This window comes from Lactuca virosa, chromosome 2, assembly GCF_052849685.1.
Source record: "Lactuca virosa cultivar CGN04683 chromosome 2, Lactuca_virosa_CGN04683_v6, whole genome shotgun sequence".
Lineage (NCBI taxonomy): Eukaryota > Viridiplantae > Streptophyta > Magnoliopsida > Asterales > Asteraceae > Lactuca > Lactuca virosa.
In genome coordinates this window covers 156,842,453-156,864,574 of record NC_136427.1, presented here as the reverse complement: position 1 = coordinate 156,864,574, position 22,122 = coordinate 156,842,453, and the positions used below count along the sequence as shown (strand labels likewise).

At 35.3% G+C, this 22,122-nt stretch overlaps 3 protein-coding genes across 3 annotated transcripts; 1 reads left to right on the top strand and 2 right to left on the bottom strand.

Annotated features, from left to right (window-relative positions):
* The first annotated feature begins 484 nt into the window (after window positions 1–484).
* Window positions 485–1,717, top strand: LOC145157911 (F-box protein At2g23160-like). Its single transcript, XM_079076884.1, has one exon. The coding sequence runs from the start codon at window positions 485–487 to the stop codon at window positions 1,715–1,717; it is 1,233 nt and encodes a 410-aa protein (XP_078933010.1).
* A 2,947-nt stretch (window positions 1,718–4,664) lies between these two features.
* Window positions 4,665–7,708, bottom strand: LOC145157910 (uncharacterized). Its single transcript, XM_079076883.1, has 5 exons — window positions 7,651–7,708; window positions 7,435–7,544; window positions 5,291–5,448; window positions 5,048–5,200; window positions 4,665–4,947 (listed from the first exon to the last, which is right to left on the bottom strand). Exons 1-5 carry the CDS (start codon window positions 7,706–7,708, stop codon window positions 4,665–4,667), a joined length of 762 nt encoding a protein of 253 aa, XP_078933009.1.
* Window positions 7,709–19,000: 11,292 nt separating this feature from the next.
* On the bottom strand, window positions 19,001–21,792 carry LOC145159655 (serine/arginine-rich SC35-like splicing factor SCL30A). The gene is made up of 6 exons (XM_079078675.1): window positions 21,662–21,792; window positions 20,726–20,907; window positions 20,553–20,630; window positions 19,837–19,998; window positions 19,491–19,628; window positions 19,001–19,414 (listed from the first exon to the last, which is right to left on the bottom strand). Exons 2-6 carry the CDS (start codon window positions 20,902–20,904, stop codon window positions 19,129–19,131), a joined length of 843 nt encoding a protein of 280 aa, XP_078934801.1. The 5' UTR covers window positions 20,905–20,907; window positions 21,662–21,792; the 3' UTR covers window positions 19,001–19,128.
* Between the last annotated feature and the right edge of the window lie 330 nt (window positions 21,793–22,122).

Sequence of the window (22,122 nt, the reverse complement as noted above, 5' to 3'; positions counted from 1 at the left end):
TCAATTGTTTAAAAAAATAAAGAGTTTGAGGAAGGAAGGATATATTACATAATTTACTTTTCTTTTAAGGAAAATTTTTATAGGATATTTAGTTATCAAATCTCACCTATATATGTATGTTTATCTCTTGTGATCTCAAAGAATCCTGAGTCTATAAGGTTAGTCGATGGTTACCGAGTATCAACTGTTTAAAAAAAATAAAGAGTTAGAGGAAGGAAGGATATATTACATAATTTACTTTTCTTTTAAGGAAAATTTTTATAGGATATTTAGTTATCAAATCTCACACCTATATATGTATGTTTATCTCTTGTGATCTCAAAGAATCCTGAGTCTATATGGTTAGTCGATATGTTTAGTATAAATATCGGCGACATGATGCATTTAGGGTTTGAGTTATAATATTTATTCAAACAGATCGGCCCTATATATACCGCATGTATCTTAGATACCCTTCAAAAAAGCGACAGAGACAGTGACAGACATGGGTCATGAGTTGCCGGCAGACCTCATCTACGACATCCTGTCAAGAATGCCGGTAAAATCTTTGGATCGTTTCCGGTGTGTATGCAAACAGTGGTGTAAGTATATCGATGAACCTAACCTTGCCATCATCCAGATGAATCGAGTAGCAGAAGAACCCATTCCGATCATGTTGAGAATGTACCCTGATCCTGGTTGCGACCTTCTAACTCTTTTTCGTATCACTAAATCCAAAAAAGATGTGGCGAAAAAGGACTCGATTTTGGAGTTTGAATGTAAGGCGCCGTTCTATGAGTATAACAGACACAGCATTAGAGGTTCTTGCAATGGGCTACTCTATTTATCAGAGTACAGCGACACCGACTTTCCTTCAACCACTCTGTCTGTGATCCATCCTCTAAGGAATCAACGTTATGAGTTGCCACCTATCAAGATAATGCAATCGTCTGGCCTTGGTTTCGATGCTTCTACCAACACCTTCAAGATGTTGGCCTCAGCCTTGGTGAAGATTGGGAAGAGAATGTATACAGAGCATACCATGGTGCATGTCTTGGGCACCGACTCATGGCGAGAGATAACCCAAATCCCACGTTATCTCATGAAGGGTAAGGGTATATTCGCACATGCATGTTTGCATTGGTTAGGGTTTCATAGACAAATGAGGCATACTGTAAGTTTTGGGTTTTTTGAGCCATTACCACCCAATCACAGAAAGAAAGTGATACGTTTTGATATAAGGAAGGAGGAATTCTGGCTGATTGATCCTCCTAGAAAAACAGGAGACGATTGGGTTGAAACTATGTTGGTTGATTTGCATGGTGAAGTTGGATTAGTGTATAATAGTACCCACTCCTTTAGCATGGAGTTGTGGGTATTGAAGCAGAATGATCAATGGATGATCCAATGTCAGTTTGATTCCAAACCACCTCTTACTTATCAATGTATAGAGATTGTAGGTTTTTGGAACATTTCTGGAGACATTTTAGTAACAGCCGAGGGTGGGAAACGGTTGTTTGTTTACAAAGTCAAAAACGGGGGTTTCCATGAAGTCAATCTTGTTGGTTGGGAAGATAGATGGTCATATGTTCATATGTATCGGGGTAGCCTTTTTTCAGTTCCTGGCATGAAGAAATGGGTGGCTTCTAGCTCTAAAAAAAGAAAAAGAAAAAGAAAAGAAAGAAAAAGAACTAGAATTCCATCAAAACTGATTTACCGTTTTTTGGATTTTTGTTAGGTAGTAGAGATTTAAGCAAGGGTCGATATTATCCGTTAATAAGTTTATACATTTTGTGTTGAAAATTTTTGCCTTGTTGCTTTGGTAATATACATTGGTTTCTACTTTAAGTTCTTGTCCAGTTGTCCCGGTACAATCAATCATAGATGATTATTAAACTTAGAAGCTCAACAAATAATATAATTGATGTGATGAGAATGTAACTTTAAATAAGATATAAGATAATCTTTAATGAACTCCTAGATAATACGACTTTAATGACATGCGAACTAGAAAAATACCGTCTCATCAAGACATAAAAAGATATAAAATAACATACTTGACATGAACTACACATTATCAAATATGCGCGAGTCTAATTTAACGACAGAAAAAATAAGAAAGTGCGAAGATTGGGATAAGATCATTACTCCTAAAGGCATCCACAATGCATTGAACTCTACAAGTTCAATTCAATGGAACATATTAAAAGAATATTTATTTAAAGATTTAAATATTTTCCTTTTTCCCATTGAAGAGTTCAATGGCCATTGAACTCCAAATCCATTGAATGCTAAGGTGGCATTTCACAATGGTATCCATTGAATGACAAGTAGGCATGACACCTCATTCAACTTTTTCATTAAACTCTCCATTGTGGATGCTCTAAGTTTATTTATTGGGAAGAATATAAGTGAACGGAAAAAAAAAGGAAGATCAATGTGAATACCTCTAATAAATTTATTGTAAATGAATGTTTATTAAGGATAAGGGATACGGTCACACCCAACCCATTCAAAAAGTGATGTCATCTCAGCATCATGTCAGCTCCACTACCAAACCACTAGCTCTCGGAAATGGTTACCACTCGACAACATTTTTTTTTCTTTTTTTGACATTATTAGATTAAAATAAAAATATAATTCAAATAAAAACACACATTAAATTAAAAACACATTACATTAATTTAAAACACACAAATTTAAATCCTAAAATACTTAAAAAACATAAAAATAAAATAAAATCCTAAATTACTTAAAAAACATAAAACATACCAACTAAAACATAAATATTAAAACCTAATTTTCATATTTATCGCGGACATGTTTTTGGATTTTTAGAAATATCGTTAGATTTTTCAGGTCGAGATCCGGTTGAGGCTTTGTGTTTATAATTTGAAGATCGGTAAGAACGATTTACCGTATGAGCTTCCTCCGTTGATTGGTATTTTTTCAAGAATACTTAGAGTTTTATTTATGGATTCCACAAGCCCGTCGTCGTTAGTTGCGGTTGCTTTTCCGCTTGAATACGCCGTCCGTTTTGCTTCGTCCCTTCCTAGTGGTCGACGAAGTTGGACTTCCGGTGGACCCTCTACCTCGGCAACCTCAAATTCATCATTGAGGTCTAGGCCAAAACCCACATCCGAATCGGAAGTTCTTGGTCTTTTGTTGGAGCCAGTGGTCGAGTCTGAATGCAACGTCTCCAGATTAAAGACTCATTTTGGACCCTTACAACAAACTTCCCATATTTTTTGGTGACCGAATGGTTTACCATTGTTGGTAACTATAAATTGGTAGCACACAGTTGACAAAATGTTGAAGTCGTTGCAACCACCTTTCTGTATATTTTTTAGATTCTCAAATATGTCATTAAACTTTGTGCAAGTCGCCCGTAGATCACACCATTTTCCGTTAACTGCATCGTACGACCGATCTGTTTGCCTTCCTAGTAGCGCTTGAAAGTGATCCAAAACATGATTCCAAAAACTTTCTCTGGATTGTGCGTTGCCTCTTCTTGAGTCACACGATATGAAAATCCAAACTTTCGCTAAAGCTTCCTCCTCTTCTTTGTTCCAAGCCACTGCTTTTTTTCCCTTTTGCTTTTGGTTGCCTTCTTCGAGATGGTTGTGGTGTTTCTTGGACCCGTTCGTCGTCATTGTCGAGGTTTACAATTTGGGGTTAGATAATAAACTTGAGATGACTGTGTTTGGAATTGTTGAGAAAGTTGAAAACCTTGAAATTGGAGTTAAATTAATTGTTGTTGTAGTTATGTTGGTAGAATTATGGGTCGTATGCAAGGTTAGTAAATAAAGATTGTTGGATTGGAGAGTTCAACAATTGCATGTAAGTTTGATAATCACTTAGATTGTTTGGGGTATTTGGAGTGGATGTATATTTTGGTTTGGGTCCATTTTTGAAGAATAAATAAAGAAAGTAGACTGCCTTAGAAGTGTAAAATATAGTTAAAATGTGTAGTATTTATAGGTAAAAGATGTAAGATGTTATTAAAATTTAAAAGCTTAATAAAAAGAAAATTAAAAGTCGATAAAACAGTCAAACATACAACTGTTAGTTTCTCTCTCCTCCGCCGATTTGTTGTCTTCATCCGTGGATGGTGAAGCGAAACAACACACAACCACGTTTTGTTGGCACTTGCAATGATGAAGCTCAAAAATTTAGGATAATTAAGACTTGATTTGAACTCATATAAGTAATTTGGTTGATTCTAAGTTTCTAAGGTCTCTTTCAACAAAAAGATACAAATAACGGAAAAGACAAAGACGCACTTGTCATTCTAAACGGACTTAATAGTGTTATCACGTTTAATTAAAAAAGTGTGTCCCAAAAGGTTACAAATAACTTTTGGAAGGACAAGCATTTACAATTGAAAAAAAAAAATAAAAAAAATTTGTTTCCTGTTGTTTGTTATCAAGTTAGAAAAATATTTATCGACGTTCAAAAACAAAATGCTGGATGTTTGGTAAAACCAAAAACACTCTCAAAAATAATTTTTAACTACTCTCAAAAAGCCATAATAAGCACTTTGTCAAAAAGTAGTTATTGAGTTAAAAATACGCAATCAACAAAACATTTCATAAAGTAGTAGTAGAACAATTAAGAACAATAACATCTCATCATAAAGTACATTGTCTACCAACCAACAATGTTTAACAAAACTTACTCACCTCTCAAGGGCTAGGAGAAACATCCACATCGGCTCCACCCCTCGAGAATCCACCACGAGCCACAGGACTCCGGCTCCGGTCCCTGGGTGCACCGCGCTGGTCCCGGTCCCTTACAGGGCTACGGCTCGGGCTCCTCGACCCGTTGTAGGGCGGCGGTGACCGCTCAACGGGCGGGCTCCGGCTCCGGCTCCTTGGCGGCCCATCATAAGGCGGTGATCGGGGTCTCACCGGAGATTGTGAGTATAACCTTTCTCGACTATGTCTTTTCTTTCGGGGAGAAATCGACCTATATAACCAAATTGTTAAATGAGAAAATTACCAAAATACCCTTGTGAATAATACAAGATTATATAAATTATAAAAGATATATTTTTTTAATTTATTACCTCGCGTGTTGCTTTCGCTTTGGAGGAGGGGAGTATTCGCGGCTGTGGGAGCGGGAACGAGCGTAGCGTGGCGGTGGTGAGCGGGAGTAGCGCGGTGGAGGTGACCGCCTGCGATCGTTAGGACGTCCGGATCCGTCTCTGAAATAATAAAAACTGTTAAAACCTCGGAATGGAATCAGTCAAGGAATGGAATGAGTGATTACATTCCGATTCCATAATCTAATAATAAGGAAGTAAATTTACCTCCTTTCTCTTTGCCTCATATCAGTAGGCTTCTTTCTGTTCTCTTCAGCAAACACAACAGTCAGCTGTCTTCCCATAAGAATCTGACCATCCATTTGATATTTAGCTTCAGCAGCATCAGCAGGATCAAGAAATTGAACAAATCCAAACCCTCTTGGCTCCTTACAAAATAAAAAATTTATAAAAACAAAAAATTATAATGTCAAAACTCAAAAATAAGTTTGTGTTATTACCATGTAAGATTAAGGCTGTTTGATAATGTCAGCGAGAAAGAAAGTCTGACAAGATTTTACAAACAGCCTCATGGAAGTAAAAATTTATATAAAAATTAAAACTTTTAGTGATTTGAATGGTGATTAATCTCCATAAGTTGGTTCTTGATCTTTTGGTAAGTTTTTCCTTACTAATCTAGTGATTTTATACACATATATACTAGTTTTGTTACAATTACACACATTAAAATGTGCTAATATCCATAGGATATTTCGACCTTCAAGTGTTCTTCAAGTGTCTTTAAGTGTTCTTAGCTTGAAATCATTCATCTTCACCTCTTTATCCACCAAGAAAAACACTCAATGTGAGTTCATACCCCTTATTTTCGTTTTTATCCAAGTTTTAGGGGGAAGTACAAGTAAAATTGTATAATAATACAAGTTGTTATAGATGCTTTATCTTTATGTTGTGTAAAAGTGTTATCGACATGAAATAATTTTATTACCTAGTATTATGAACATTTGTGTGTGGTATGTTGTTTAAAATACAAATATATGAAAAATGAGTATAAACATGATATATGTTCTTAAGGAAAATCATAAAAACAAAACTATAAAAACTAGGGTTTTTATTAACATAATATGACTTTTCTAGCAAAAATGGTTAAAACCAAGTTATTACTCTATTTTTGTGGGATATAAATCAAAATATGTTATTTTGGACATATGTTATGAAACTAGTTATAAATACCAAGGATTTGGTTTTACAAAAAGAAACCTTAAAAATTTATTATTTTCTATAAAAAAATAAGGTTTTCTAACAAAAATGGTCATAACCAGGTTATGGTACCATTTTTGTAAGATTTGACCTAAAATATGTTGTTTTATTCATATAAGGTTAACTTGACTTAAATGTCACAAAAAGGTAAAAAAAAAAAAATTTACAAAGTTCATAATTCAATATCTACCGTTTGGTGACGTAAAGAAAGTAAAAAACTAGAAAACTGACTTTATCATACTAAAAGTTCATATATTTATATTAGATGTATAATATATGTTATTTATAAACATCTAAAACATGTTACCTTTTATATATATATATATATATATATATATATATATATATATATATATATATATATATATATATATCCCTCTTATATTTCTCTCTCTCCATACCTCTTTTATTTTCTCTCTCTACATATCTATCTCATCATTCTCTCTCTACATATCTTTTGAGACCACCGTCACCATCAACAGACCTTCACCGTAATGACGTCGGAACCACCCTAACGTCGTCGGAACTACCTTAACGTCACTGGAATTACCGTAATGATGTCGAAACCACACTAATTTCGTCGGAATCATTGATCTGCTTCTTCACTCTCTTTGGATCTGTTTGGTTTCCCGATATCATTTCCCGATCTCCGGGTCTGCTTATTGTGGATCTGTTTGGTTTCCCGATATCATTTCCCGATCTCCAGGTCTGCTTATTGTGATCTCCGCCCTTCACATACCACCTCCTCTACATCTTCACGTACCGTCATTTCCTTCATCTCACTCTGTTTGAGTGAAGAGTAGAAGAAATGAGTGAACAAACCAGAAAAGGATCTGCAAAAATCATGGACTCAGCCACCTGGTCGTCGCTCGAAACTACCAACGATAGTGAGTCCTGGTGAGGCCTCACTTCCAACAACAAACTCATAAACCATTTCTGAAACATAAACTCGTACCTGAACCTTTTCGCAAGCCTTCATTCAATTTTTCACCGGAAAAGGCAGAAGACTGCCTGATTTATCATCTGAAGATGATAGCAAGGATCGAAAGTAAATGATAACGCTGCAACTTCAACCACGGTGACGACATTTGCTCTTTTATCGTTGTTTTTGCTAGTAGAAATCGGGTGCAATCTAGAGGATTTGAATCTCCAACTTCGCCGGAGAAGAAAGCTTTGCTGGAGGAGGGAGTCACCGAAGAAGAAGATGTCGCCGGAGGAGTTAGCCAGTCGTCTGCTTTGGAAATTCGTTTGGTAAGACAATTCTCTATTTTGACTTTTCAAGATTTAGGTTACATTTTATTTGGGTGGTATAAAAATTAGATAACTTTCGGGCTAATGCTAATGGGCTGTAAAAATTAGATAACTTATACGTAAAGCGGAGGCATCAGCTCCCCCATTTTTGGTGCAATAACTAACATCATTAAACATTTATGCAAATGTTTTCAAAAGTTTATCTAAACCATCAAGTGTAAGAGGGGACCATATTATATGGAATTATAGAATTATGGATCTTCAATGAGCTTTACAAAAAAAAACGTCATTTATGTTTTAGCTACTTTTAATACATGCAAGAGTAAATTACAAAAAAAACAAAAAACAAAAAAACAAAAAAACAAAAACAAAAAAAAAACAAAACAAAAAAAAACAAACAAACAAACAAACATGTCTTTGTGTTTTTTTTATGATTATTAAATTTTTTGTTACAAAATTGATTTTTCTTATGTCCTTTAAAACTTCAAATAATGATTAGAAATAATATGAAAACTAAAAATAAATATTAAAATAAAAAATAACATAAATATAGAACCAAAATTTAAAAAGTTTTCAATTTTCGACTAAACACTATAAAATTCGCAAATCATAAGGACCGTTTTTGTCATTATTCTATATCAAATAAAGAATATGGTTCATATACATGAGCTTGTAGAATTCAATTTTCAACATCAATGGTATGTTAATCACATGTGGTTATATATATATATATATATATATATATATATATATATATATATATATATATATATATATATATATATATATATATATATATATATATATATATATATATAATAAAATATGTTTAAATATACGAGAAATAACTATTGAATCGAGACCGCAAAAACAAATTGCGTCAATATAAATCATGTGTGGTTAGATATATATAATCACACGTGATTATATACACAAGAACACAAATAAATAATAGAGATAAAATTTTATTCTAACCACATACAATCATATTGACTATAGATGATTATATATATTTAATCACATATAATCATATGTGATTAAATACAATAGAACAACACTTGAATTGAAAATATGAAAATGAATCTTGTCCACATAAAATATAATCACATGTGATTATATGTATCTAATCATATATGATTTATGTGATTAAAATTCATATAATCACATATGATTTATGTGATTGTATGTATTTAAATACACGAGAACAACTATTGAATCGCATATGATTTATGTGGACAAGATTTATTATTGCGCTCTCGATTCAATAATTGTTCTTTGTCAACTTTAATCATATGTGACTAAATACATCTAATCACATGTGATTTTATGTATCTAATCACATATGATTTATATGGACAAAAAATAATTGTGTCTATATAAATCATATGTGATTTGACACATAAGATCACATGTGATTATATATATGAGAACAACCATTGAATCAAAAACACGGAAACAAATCTTTGTTCACACAATCACACTAACTATGTGTTGTTAAATACATATAATTAGATGTGATTAAATACATGAGAAAAACTATTGAATGGAAAATATGAAAACGAATCTTGTTTATATAAATCATATGTGATTAGATACATACAATCATATGTGATTATATACACGACAACAAATATTGAACCAAAAACACGAAAACAAATCTTTATCCAAATTAATCATATGTGATTAAATATATCTAATCACGTGTGATTATATGAATCTAATCACATATGATTTATGTGGACACAATTCATTTTTGTTTTGTCGATTCAATAGTTGTTCTAATGTATTTTATCACATGTGATTATATGTATAATCGTATGTGATTAAGTACATGAGCACAACTATTGAATCGAGAAGACAAAAATGAATCTTGTCCACCTTAAATCATATGTGGTTATATACATATAATCATATGTGATTATATGTATACAATCACATATGATTTACGTTGACAAGATTCGTTATCATGTTCTCGATTCAATTATTGTTTTTCTCAACTTTAATCATATGTGATTAAATGTATCTAATCACATGTGATTATATGTATCTAATCACATATGATTTATATGAACAAAAAGAATATTGTCCATATAAATCATATGTGATTAGATACATATAATCACATGTGATTATATACACTAGAACAAATATTGAATCATATGTGATTAAATACATATAATCATATATTAATAAATACATGAGATAAATTATTGAATAGAAAATACGAAAACGAATCCTTATCCAAATATTGAACCAAGAAAGCGAAAACAAATCTTTATCCAAATTAATCATATGTGATTAAATACATATAATCACATGTCTAATCACATATGATTTATGTGGACATAATTCATTTTTTCTTTGTCGATTCAATAATTGTTCTCATGTAATTTATCACATGTGATTATATGTATATTGTATGTAGTTAAGTATATGAGCACAACTATTGAATCGAGAAGGAAAAATTGAATCTTGTCCACCTCAAATCATATGTGATTATATACATATAATCATGTGATAAATATAATCACATGTGATTAATTACACAAAAGAAATTATTCAGTCTAAGCCGCAAAAATAAATATTGTCTACATAAATCATATCTGATTAAATACATATAATCACATGTGATTATATTTATCCAATCATATATGATTTATGTGGATAAGATTCATTGTCACATTCTTGATTCAATAATTGTTCTTTGTCCACTGTAATCATATGTGATTAAATACGTATAATCATATGTGATTATATGTATCTAGTCACATATGATTATACGGACAAAAAATAATGATGTCTATATAAATCATATGTTATTAGATACATATAATCACATATGATTATATACACAAAAACTAGTGAGTCGAGAACACAAAGATAAATATTATCCACATAAATCATATGTGATTAAATGCATATAATCACATGTGATTATATGTATCTAATCACATATAATTTATGTGGAAAATATTTATTTTGCGTTCTTGATTCAGTTGTTGTTCTTGTGTGCTTAATTACATGAGATTATATGTATCTAATTAGATATGATTTATATGGACAATATTCATTTTCACATTCTTGTTCAATAGTTGTTCTTGTACATTTTGTCACATATGATTTCTGTACACAAGATTCATTTTCTCGTTTTTGATTAAATAGTTTTTCTTTTTCCACATTAATCATAGATTAATACATACAATCACATATGATTAAATACATAAGAAAAAAATATTGAATCATGAATATTATCAACATAAATCATATGCGATTTGATACGTATAATCACATGTGATTAAGTACATGAGTACAACTATTGAATTGAGAAAGAAATAATGAAACTTGTCTACATAAATCACATGTGATTAAATAAATATAATCACATGTGATTAAATATATTAGAACAATTATTGAATCGACGAAAGAATAAATATTTTACATAAGAATATATGTGATTAAATAAATATAATCACAGGTGATTAAGTATATAAGAACAACTATTGAATCAACACGTGAAAACAAATATTTTCCATGTAAACCATATGTGATTAAATATATATAATCACATGTGATGTAATGCACGATGTCAATTATTAAATCGAAAACACGAAAATGAATACGACCCAAGTAAATAATATTTTATTAAATACATATAATCACGTGTAATTATATGCATCTAATCACATACGATTTACATGGACAATATTCATTTTTGCATTCTCTAGTCACTAGTTTTTCACGTATATTTAATCACATGTGATTATATGTATTTAATAACATATAAATCATATATGATTCGATACATATAATCACATGTGACTCGATACATATAATCACATGTGATTATATACACGAGAAAAACTAATGAATCAAAAATACAATAACAAATCTTTGTAGGTGGGGTGGTGGTGATAGGTGGTGGTGCTATGTGGTGATGGGTGGTTGCAAGTGGTAGTGATAGTGATGGGTGGTGGTTTTGGTGGGTGTGTGTGGGTGGTGGTGGCGGGTGGTATGACGGTGGGTGGTGATGGTGGTGGCAGTTGGTGGTGGTGGTGGTGATGGTGGTGTCGGGTGGTGGTGGGTGGTGGGTAGTGATGGGTGGTGGTGGGTAGTGATGAGTGATGGTGGTTGTGATGGTGGGTGATGGTTATGGTGGGTGGGTGGTGGTGGTGGTGGTGGGTAGTCTTGGGTGGTGGGTAGTGGTTGGTGGTAGTAGGTAGTGATGGGTGGTAGTGGCGGTGGTGGTGATGGGTGGTAGGTAATAGTTGGTGGTGGTGGTGGGCGGTGGATATGGGTGGTGGAGGTGGGTGGTAGTGGTGGGTGGTAGTGGTTGGGTGGTGATGGTGGTAGTGGGTAGTAGGTAGTAGGTAGTAGGTAGTGATGGGTGGTGGGTGGTGGTTAATGATGGGTGGTGGTGGCGGGTAGTGGAGGTGGGTGGTGGTTGGTGGGGATGGGCAGTGATGGGTGGTGGTGGTGGCGGGTGGTGGTGATGGCCGCTAGGTAGTCGTTATGGGTGGTGGTGGCAAGCGGTGGTGATGGGTGGTGGATGTGGGTAGTGGTGGTGGTTGGGTGGTGATGGTGGTGGTAGGTAGTGATGGGTGGTGGGTGGTGGTGGTTAATGATGGGTTGTGGTGGTGGGTGGTGGTGGTTGGGTGGCGGGTGGTGGTGGGTGGTGGGTAGTGATGGGTGGTGATGGTTGGTGGTAGTTGTGGTGGTGGGTGGTAGTTGTGGTGGGTGAGTAGTAGGTGGTGGCGGGTGGTGGTGGGTAGTGGTTGGTGGTGGTGGGTAGTGATGGGTGGTAGTGGCGGGTAGTGGTAATGGGTGGTAGGTAATGGTTGGTGGTGGTGGTGGTGGGCGGTGGTGATGGGTGGTGGAGGTGGATGGTTGTGGCGAGTGGTGGTGGTGATGGTGGTGATGGTGGTGGTGGTGGGTAGTGGGTAGTGATGGGTGGTGGGTGGTGGTTAGTGATGGGTGGTGGTGGCGGTGGGTGGCGGTTGGTGGTGGTGGTGGGTTGTAGGTAGTAGTTGTGGGTGGTGGTGGCAGGTGGTGGTGATGAGTGGTAGAGGTGGGTGGTGGTGGTGGTTGGGTGGTGATGGTGGTAGCTGGTGATGGTGGTGGCGGGTGGTGGTGGGTGGTGATGGGTGGTGGGTTGTGGTGGTTAGTGATGGGTGGTGTTTGTTGGGTGACGGGTGGTGGTGGGTGGTGGGTAGTGATGAGTGGTGATGGTTGGTGGTGGGTAGTGGTTGTGGTCGGTGGATGGTGGGTGGTGGCGGGTGGTGGGTGGTGGTAATGGGTGGTAGGTAATGGTTGTTAATGGTGGTGGTGGGCGGTGGTGATGGGTGGTGGAGGCGGGTGGTGGTGGCGGGTGGTGGTGGTTGGGTGGTGATGGTGGTGGTGATGGTGGCGGGTGGTGGTTGGTAATGGTGGTGGTGGTGGTGAGTGGTGGGTAGTGATGGGTGGTGGGTGGTAGTTAATGATGGGTGGTGGCGGCGGGTGGTGGTTGTGGGTGGTGGTGGTGGGTGGTGGTGGCGGGTGGTGGTGATGGGTGGTAGGTAGTGGTTGTGGGTGGTGGTGGCAGGCGGTGGTGATTGGTGGTGGAGGTGTGTGGGGGTGGTGGTGGTTGGGTGGTAATGGTGGTGGGTGGTGATGGTGGATGGTGGTGATGGTGGATGGTGGTGGGTGGTTATGGGTGGTGGGTGGTGGTTGGTGGTGGTGGTGGTTAGTGATGGGTGGTGGTGTTGGTTGGGTGGCGAGTGGTATTAGTTAGTGGGTTTTTTAATTGTTTATAACTATTTTTTGATTTATATGAATATTATTTTATAAATTTAATTAAAAACATTGTGTTTTTCAAATTTGTTCTCAAATGTTCTCGCGATAAGAAATGTTCTCGATTGAACGCTCTCATATATATATATATATATATATATATATATATATATAGAGAGAGAGAGAGAGAGAGAGAGAGAGATCCGGTAAGAAATCTTTTTTGGTAGGAAGGTAAGAAATTTTTTTTCGACTTATTTTTTTAGCGAACAAAACAAATGAATCAATAATAACATGATTCATCAAAAAAAAATCCCGAAAAAACGTTTCGATGATTCATTTTTATGATGATTTTGTTGATATTCACTAAAATTGTTATAAAAGTGAATTTTTTTCTTGATTTACCTAAAAGTGAATCATGAAGGTGTTCTTTTCGGAATTATTTCTTGTGCATCATCTTACTTTTGAATCATCTAATAATTCATTTCATTTTTTTGCTAAGAAAATATACATATAAAAAATTTCTTACCTTCCTACCAAAATTTTCCTTCTTATTTGATCTTGACTCTATATATATATATATATATATATATATATATATATATATATATATATATATATATATAGTTTATGTGTCATTAACACTATTATAACATTTTGGGGACAAGACAATATAATTATATAAAAGTATATAATTATTATACACTATGTGAATGCTATGGAAAAGTGTCACATACAAGGGTTTTCATTACACTAACACGTAAACTTGTTGAAACAATTATGTGAGACAAAGTCTTCACCGTACCTACGAGAGTACACACTAAAGTCCTGAATGATAACCAGAATCTCGGTAAGAGAGCGTGACACTTGTGTATAGATCTATATGGGACTGACAATCTCGCACCTAAGTTGCTACCTACAGCTAGACCGGCAGGTCTGGGGTGGCAAATGCTTAACATTCCGACGCCTGAAGAACGTCGCAGCAGGCCAACTTCGGTTTTAGCATGGTTGTAACAACTCACATGGGAAATCAACAATACATTTAGTTTATGGGGTAACATGCATTCAAATGGTTTTATATAATAACAAACCTACGTAATACTATTTTAAGTATAAAAATACATATACATTTTCGATCTTAGGGTTTTTAAGACTACAACTCATTTTAAGGAAATATTGGATTTTCTGGGAAAAAATACTGTCAATTTACAAGGAAAAAAATTTTAGATTTTTATCCAGACAAAACTCTTATGAACTTACCAACTTAATTGTTGACACTTTTCAAAACTACTTGTATTCTCAGGAAACTGTTAACCGGGTAGTCACAAGGCTTTTAAGGATGGGACGTTACGGCGTCGTACTATTTATTTTTGTCATCATAATGTAATTGGTTTTGAAAGATACAATACATGGAAACAATGTAATATTCTCAATTATATTTATGATGGTTGTGTTCCCTTTGATCACTATTGTACATTATGTTGTGATATTGTTCATGAAGTCATCCACCCCCAGACGATTGCGTCATCCTGGTTTGGGGGTGTGACACTCTCCATTCATCTTTTCAATAAAAATTGAGGGTCAGGGTTCATCGTTCCTAACATTTCTAAAATCTCATGAAGTTTAGTGGAATCAAGTGCTTTGGTGAAAACATCGGCTATTTCTTCATGTGTCGGAATAAAGATAAGTTCGATGTTACATTTTAGGATATGATCCTTGATGAAGTGATACCTTAGTTCAATTTGTTTCGTCTTGGAGTGTTGAATAGGATTGTGTGAAATGGTAATAGCACTCTATGAATCATAGTGAAATGGTATTTAAAGCATTTGATGGCTGTAATCCATGAGTTGTGCTTTCATCCATAATACTTGTGAATAGTAGGTGGTTGTGGCAATGTATTCTGTCTTTACGGTGGTGAGTGAGATTCAGTTTTGTTTTCTTGATGAGCAACTCACCAATCTTCCACCGAGGAATTGGCATCCTCCAGAAGTGATCTTGCGGTCTAATCTGCATCCCACGTGATCTGAGTTTATAAAGGCTTGCAGACTGAAGTCGTTTCCTGATGGGTACCAAAGACCCAAAGTTTTGCTCCCTTTGAGGTATCTGAAAATCTGTTGACTACATTTGTAACGCCCGTAAATCAGGGCTAGTCAATTTAGAGACGATAAGCGTCAAAAATGACTTTTTGATGAAAGATTATTTAGAATGAGTAATCTTAACTAAGTTATAGTATATGTTACAAGGATTTCGTACATATAAAGAACGCCGAAATCCAAGTTATAACGAAGAAGTTATGACATGTCGAAGTTTCGCGAAAAAACCGGCACGACACAGCGCGACGTAAAAAATGAATTTACGTTAGAGCGATATTTAGATTTAGCAATCTAAACAAAATTCATAGAATACGTTAAACCGTGAGCGTGCATAAAAAGAACGTCCAAATCTGACTTCGTATGAGGAAGTTATGATTTTTCTAAGTTTCGACTTAGCGGTATGCAGCCTGAATACTCGATTTGAGATCGATCGGGTTTTAGCCGAAACAATATAAACGAGAATCGAAGATCTCGTTAATATTGGTGAAACGATAAAAAGATAGGCGAAAACGGACGTCGGATGAAGAAGTTATGAATTTATAACGGAGTTTTTCTGTCCCGACCTACTAAAAATAATATAATAAAAATAAAGTCAAAATTAACCGACAGAGTCTAAATGAAAGTTGTAGATATTGTTTTTACCTACGCGTCGATATAAAGAACGTCGAAAACGGAGTTCGTATGCGAAAATTATGAATTTCTGAAGTTCGGGGCGCGAACCTCAAAGTTGTGTCAGAGACCACGACGTGGCAACAGTGGCCACGACGTGGCATGACTTCTGACGCATTCTGGAGCCTGACAGAGCAAGTGGATGATGACGCATGCAGTGACGACCAAGCCCACGACGTGGAAAAAGGTACCATGACGTGGCAAGGGCAAATTTTGCCCTATAAATAGATTTGAAGGGCCAGCCGAGTTTGGTTGCTCATTCTCTCATCTCTCACCTGTATTGCATTGATTTACGTGCAAAGAAATACCCCCGAAGCCCCGATAACATCCCGAGACCCGAAGCGAGTCCCGAAGCCCGAAGATCCCGAGAAGAAAAGAGTTTCCGAGCCGAAGTTCTGTCCGCGAGAAACCCGGTGTGTGAAGATATCCCGGTTTCACCGAAGAGTTCTACTTGAAGAGCCGTAGTGTTGTCCGAGCATCGTCTAATCAAGTAAGTGTATAGTCACTTTCATCTTACACATAGATATGATATATGTTATAAAAAACGTGTTATGTGTGTGTGTGTGTGTGTATATATATATATATATATATATATATATATATATATATTGTTGTTTATATGCGTGAGTGTGTGGTTACTTTCTTCTAACACATAAATACAAAGTATGAGCTATGAAATACGTGTTATGTGTTATGTATTATTTGTCTATTTGAGATGGGCTTGGAATTGATGTTTTTATACGGGTGTTAAATGATTCAAACTATATATGTATTTTATATCTACAAAATATGTTGGGTAGAACATGGGTAGATGAAATAGTGGCAACTATGAGACGTAGTGCCTATTATATAAACCTTGGTGACTATAGAGTTAGCGCCTATTGTATAAACTTTGGTGACTATGGAGTTAGCGCCTATTGTATAAACCTTGGTGACTATGGAGTTAGCGTCTATTGTATAAACCTTGGTGACTATGGAGTTAGCGCTTATTGTATAAACCTTGGTGACTATGGAGTTAGCGCTTGTTAAAGTAAACCTTGGTGACTATGGAGTTAGCGCCTGATAGCTATGGATTTAGTACCTGATAGATAAACTTTGGCAGCAATGGACTTCGTGCCGATTCCTTAGGTAAATCCTTAGGAACGAATGGATAAAGGATAGTTGATTCTTAGGATAAACCGTTGAGAAAATAAAGGAGATATGGGGATGGGTATTTGGGTTGATTGTTTAATAATTCAATATAATAAATGTATTATTGTGGGTTGAAAACCCTATATGCTCACCAGGCTCCCAAGTCTGACCCACTCAGTTTTCTTTGCATTACAGGTAATGGCACAAGGGTATAAGTTGATGGACTTGACGAGAGATTTTGGATTATAGATCAGTAGTTATAAATAACTGTTGTAAGGTCTATTTTATATTGTTTATGATTTTGGTCTGTATCGGAACATGACATCCCAAGGTTTTATTATTAAATAAAATACATTCTCTTTGAGAAATGTTTTGATAAGTTATTATCATATATTGTTTTGGGAACAAATTCCGCAACTGTTTTCTTTAAACGATTACTCTGATTTATGAAACAAAGCATAAACAAATCGGTCTTTTCTGACCGTGAAATTGGGGATGTCACAACATTCATATAAGAGACCTTGGGATCAGCTTGGTATCTGGCACGCAAATCCGTTGCGAAGACAATATTCAGCCTACTTGTTGTCAGGTACAATAGACAACCAATCATTCCTCGGTATACCTTCTGGTTAACAATTATCCATAGAGTAATGATCTAAGTTAAGATATTCCATTTAAGTATCCTTACATTGTGGTCCTAAAATTACATATCCAATCCTTAACTTAGTTTTTTTACATTTTTTTACCTAAAGATACCTTTACACATGTTCCTACATGTTTATGGATCATACAATATGCAATTATGCATGCAAATGTAAGAAAAATACAAAACAATTTCAAGTCAACCATAAAATGTGTTTTCATTTGTCTGGGTTACATGAGTTTACATATATGTTAATAAGTACATAGCAGTAGATTACATCCAAAACTTGGTTTCCTAACTATTACAACCAATTTAGGGCACGAATGGTTGTTATATATGGAGGCGTGTAATGAACAGTCAGAGTATTGTGATGTAACCATGCAAACGCAAAAACAACGTTGTTCCATCCATGTCAGTGTTAACCTGCCTTTATTTGATGATGTGTCTCTTTAAACCAGGTAAAATAGGTTGTAATGACTAAAACGACAGGTCACTTCCAACTTTATGCCCCATAAAACACCAAAAATAGTTTTGAGACTAATTCGACAAATTCCAAAAACATTATAGGGCTAAATTGTCATTTTCCCTAAAAAAAATATATTGCATCATTTTGTAGGCGGAATCACAAAAGTTAAACAAAAAAAAATACATGATAAAGAATTATCAATTGGGATTACAAACCCACTTACCATGGAAGATAGCGCCAATGACAAACAAAACAACGTGTCCTCTTTGTGAGAATGATGTGTATTGAAGAAGGTGACGGGTATCTTGAAGAGGTGTTCCTCATTATGTGGCGGCAAATTTAAAATTTCAGAAATAAGTAATTGTTTAGTCCAATTACCCCTAAGAAAGCCCTTGTTTTGACAATATTGTTAAGTATGCTTACTCATAATAGATGTAAGTGTTCTTTTAGTTGTGTCACATGGTTGCAAATCACTTCTTTGGTTGTCAAATAATCGTTTGACTTTCTTTTATCCCTAGCTTCTTGCTAGTTTTATAAAACCATGCCATTCTAAAAAAACATATATGGTGGATAAAGTAATTTTCATCCCACCAAAATTAAGTTTATGCCACGTCATCGCCACATCCCCATATTAGAATATTATAGATTCTCTCTATATAGTCACAATTAAGCAACACAAGATTAAAATTGTCTAACCAACACAATTCGAAAACAAACATTCATAAAGTAGTAGTAGTAGTAGAAGAACAATTAAGAACAATAACATCTCATCATAAAGTACATTACCATTGTCTACCAACCAACAATCATGTTTCACAAAACTACTCACCTCTCACGGGCTAGGAGAAACATCCACATCGGCTTCACCCCTCGAGTATCCACCACCCCGAGCCACTGGGCTACGGCTCCGGCTCGCGTCTCTGGGTGCACCGCGCCGGTCCCTTACAGGGCTACGGCTCGGGCTCCTTGACCCGTTGTAGGGCGGCGGTGACCGGTCAACGGGCGGACTTCTGCTCCGGCTCCTTGGCGGCCCATCGTAAGGCGGTGACCGCGGTCTCACCGGAGATTGTGAGTATGACTTTTCTCGACTGTGTCGTTTCTCGCGAGGTGAAATTGACCTATTTAAAAAAAAATGTTAACAAGAAAATTACCAAAATACCCTTGTAAATGAAAGAATTTTTAATAATTTATTACCTAACATGTTGCTTTCGCTTTGGAGGAGGGGAGTATTCGCGACTGTGGGACCGCGAACGAGCGTAGCGTGGCGGTGGTGAGCGGGAGTAGCGCGGTGGGGGTGACCGCCTACGATCGCTAGGCCTTCCGGATCCGCCTCTGAAATAATAAAAATTGTTACAACCTCGGAATGGAATCGGTCAAGGAATGGAATGAGTGATTACATTCCGATTCCTTTTAAGAAAAAAGACTAGCTTTTGCAATCAACTTAAAAAATCTACTTGTTATAAAAACTAATAAAAAAATATAGCCAGATTTTTAATTAAATTAATAATTTAATAATAATTAATAAGGAAGAAAATTTTACCTCCTTTCTCTTTGCCTCATGTCAGTAGGCTTCTTTCGGTTCTCTTCAGCAAAGACAACAGTCAACTGTCTGCCCATAAGAATTTGACCATCCATCTGATATTTAGCTTCAGCAGCATCAGCAGGATCAAGAAATTGAACAAATCCAAACCCTCTTGGCTCCCTACAAAATAAAAAAAAAATTATAAAAACAAAAAATTTATAATGTCAAAACTCAAAAAGAAGTTTGTTTAACAGCCTCATGGAAGTAAAAAATTATATAAAAATTAAAAGTTTTAGTGATTTGAATGGTGGTTATGGTTAATTGGTTATGATTATTGTTATTGTTATTGTTGTTGTTGTTGTTATCATCATAAGCAGATAAAGCAAGCACATGGCTGCTGACCTTGCAAATGTGAATATTAATATGACTTTGACTTTGACTTTGACTTTGACTTGAAATTCTTCAAGACTTGAAATCTTGATATCTTCCAAATGAAATCAAACTCTAATTTCCTTCTCTCATCTTCACTACTCTTATTACTTGAATCATGTCTTCAAAACTTTTAACTGTTGAATCTCAACAACTTAATAAAACCCAATTTGAAACATAATAACATGGTATCATACTTTTTAGTGTGTAGAAACTAAAAAACAATTTTGGATGAAGTTTTTACTTTTTAGTGTGTAAAAACTAAAAAAACATAAATTTGTTATGATTTTTTATTATTAGCTCACCCGCTATAATAGTCCCTTGGCAAATAGATGTCTTTTAAGGGACCAAATTGTCCAAATGGCCTTCTGAGATCTTCAGGCCTGAAAATATTAATATTAATAATTAATTATAAAATAATAAGAAAATATAAACGTATCACAATGTTTTGAAAAATAGTATGTGAGTAAGAACAAACCTGCAATCATGGCGAAGATTGCGAACTAAAAGACTGGTTGGAAGATCTCTATCTCTTCCCCGGCCACCACCACCGCCTCCACCACCACCGCCGCCATAGCGACCCCTTGGACTGGGGCTCCTTCCCCTTCTCCCATGGCCACCCCTGGGAGGTGAAGGAGAGTAGCTCCTTCCACCCATTTACTGAAAGTGATGTTCAATAATATGAGAAAACAATTGAAAATTTGTATCAATATAAGAATAGAAGAATGCTCCATATAAAAAGAAAGAACTATTATGAAGGAAGTGATACATAAGAATAATTTTAACTGGATTTCATTAAGGATATGGAAATAGATAACAGAAGTTTTCCAACAAAGAAACAAAAAAGGTCACAGAGATGGAGTTCTTATAGAATGCAACTCAACAATTGATTTTCAGATAGTATAAATGCTCAGATTTATGAAGATAAACACTTCATTAACAAGTATGAATGTCTATCTTCAACTATATCCCTTTCACTGAAAGATTGGCTAAAGGACCCAATATAATTGCAAAATAACGCCAGTTAACATGAAAATTTGAGGCTTTAGCTATGTAATACAATTACATTATTTCTTCACAAAGCAAATCGGTTAGCTAAGAACTCACAGCCGAAAAAGAATCAATACATAACCAAGAAAGTTATAAAGTTCGTTAGCAAACCCTAATACCGATAAGTAAATGAATAGAAGTTTGAAATTACGTGCGTAAGCAACTATCAGTGAAATATCCACCAAATTATCCAAAAACAAAGACGAATATGATATGAATTAGCAACCATAGAAGGAGAGAAAGATAACGAAGTTAAATATGACGATTCCGAATGTAAACGAAAACGAGATCCGGAAGAAATTAAAAGTGCTTTTCTAATGACATGAGAGATTGATTTGAGTTCAAAAGAAGAGCTAGAAAATACCTGTAAATTATGCAGAAGAGATCTCGACGATTTGGAAGAAGACCGCGAGAGGAGGACTCGAGTGATGAAGACGGCGAGGATAGGCCGACTGGGGTTTTTATTTGCTAGGGCAACTTTTCGAAAAGACAAATTGAAAGATATTCCAACAATTTCATGAATAGTCCTTCAACTATTTAAAGATATTTACTCAATTTTAAAGTTCCAAAATAAAATACAAATAAAGTCGGTGTTTGGGATTGTATTCTCAAAACTAATTATTTATGTGATTTTGTTTAAGTGGTAATTTAAAAAGGTGATATGATTGTTGTAATTTAAGTAACGAACTTTTGTAATAAGTTTTGGACCTATTGTAAGTTGCAACAGTAAGGATTACTGGACTTCAATAACCAAAAAAAAAAAAAAAATTATCACACATGGTAATCATGTTTCTTTTGTAGTTTGCACGATATGAGCATGATGTT

What these genes read in the sequence shown, in the direction of transcription:
- LOC145157911 (XM_079076884.1), top strand. Translation starts at nt 485, where the DNA reads ATGGGTCATGAGTTGCCGGCAGACCTCATCTACGACATCCTGTCAAGA.
- LOC145157910 (XM_079076883.1), bottom strand. Translation starts at nt 7,708, where the DNA reads ATGTTTAATGATGTTAGTTATTGCACCAAAAATGGGGGAGCTGATGCC. An exon ending in AGCTGATGCCTCCGCTTTAC is followed by an intron (nt 7,545 to 7,650) that starts GTATAAGTTATC and finishes AAGTCAAAATAG; the next exon opens with AGAATTGTCTTACCAAACGA. An exon ending in AAGCGAAAGCAACACGCGAG is followed by an intron (nt 4,948 to 5,047) that starts GTAATAAATTAA and finishes TTGGTTATATAG; the next exon opens with GTCGATTTCTCCCCGAAAGA.
- LOC145159655 (XM_079078675.1), bottom strand. Translation starts at nt 20,904, where the DNA reads ATGGGTGGAAGGAGCTACTCTCCTTCACCTCCCAGGGGTGGCCATGGG. An exon ending in AATCTTCGCCATGATTGCAG is followed by an intron (nt 20,631 to 20,725) that starts GTTTGTTCTTAC and finishes TAATATTTTCAG; the next exon opens with GCCTGAAGATCTCAGAAGGC. An exon ending in ATGAGGCAAAGAGAAAGGAG is followed by an intron (nt 19,629 to 19,836) that starts GTAAAATTTTCT and finishes TTATTATTTCAG; the next exon opens with AGGCGGATCCGGAAGGCCTA.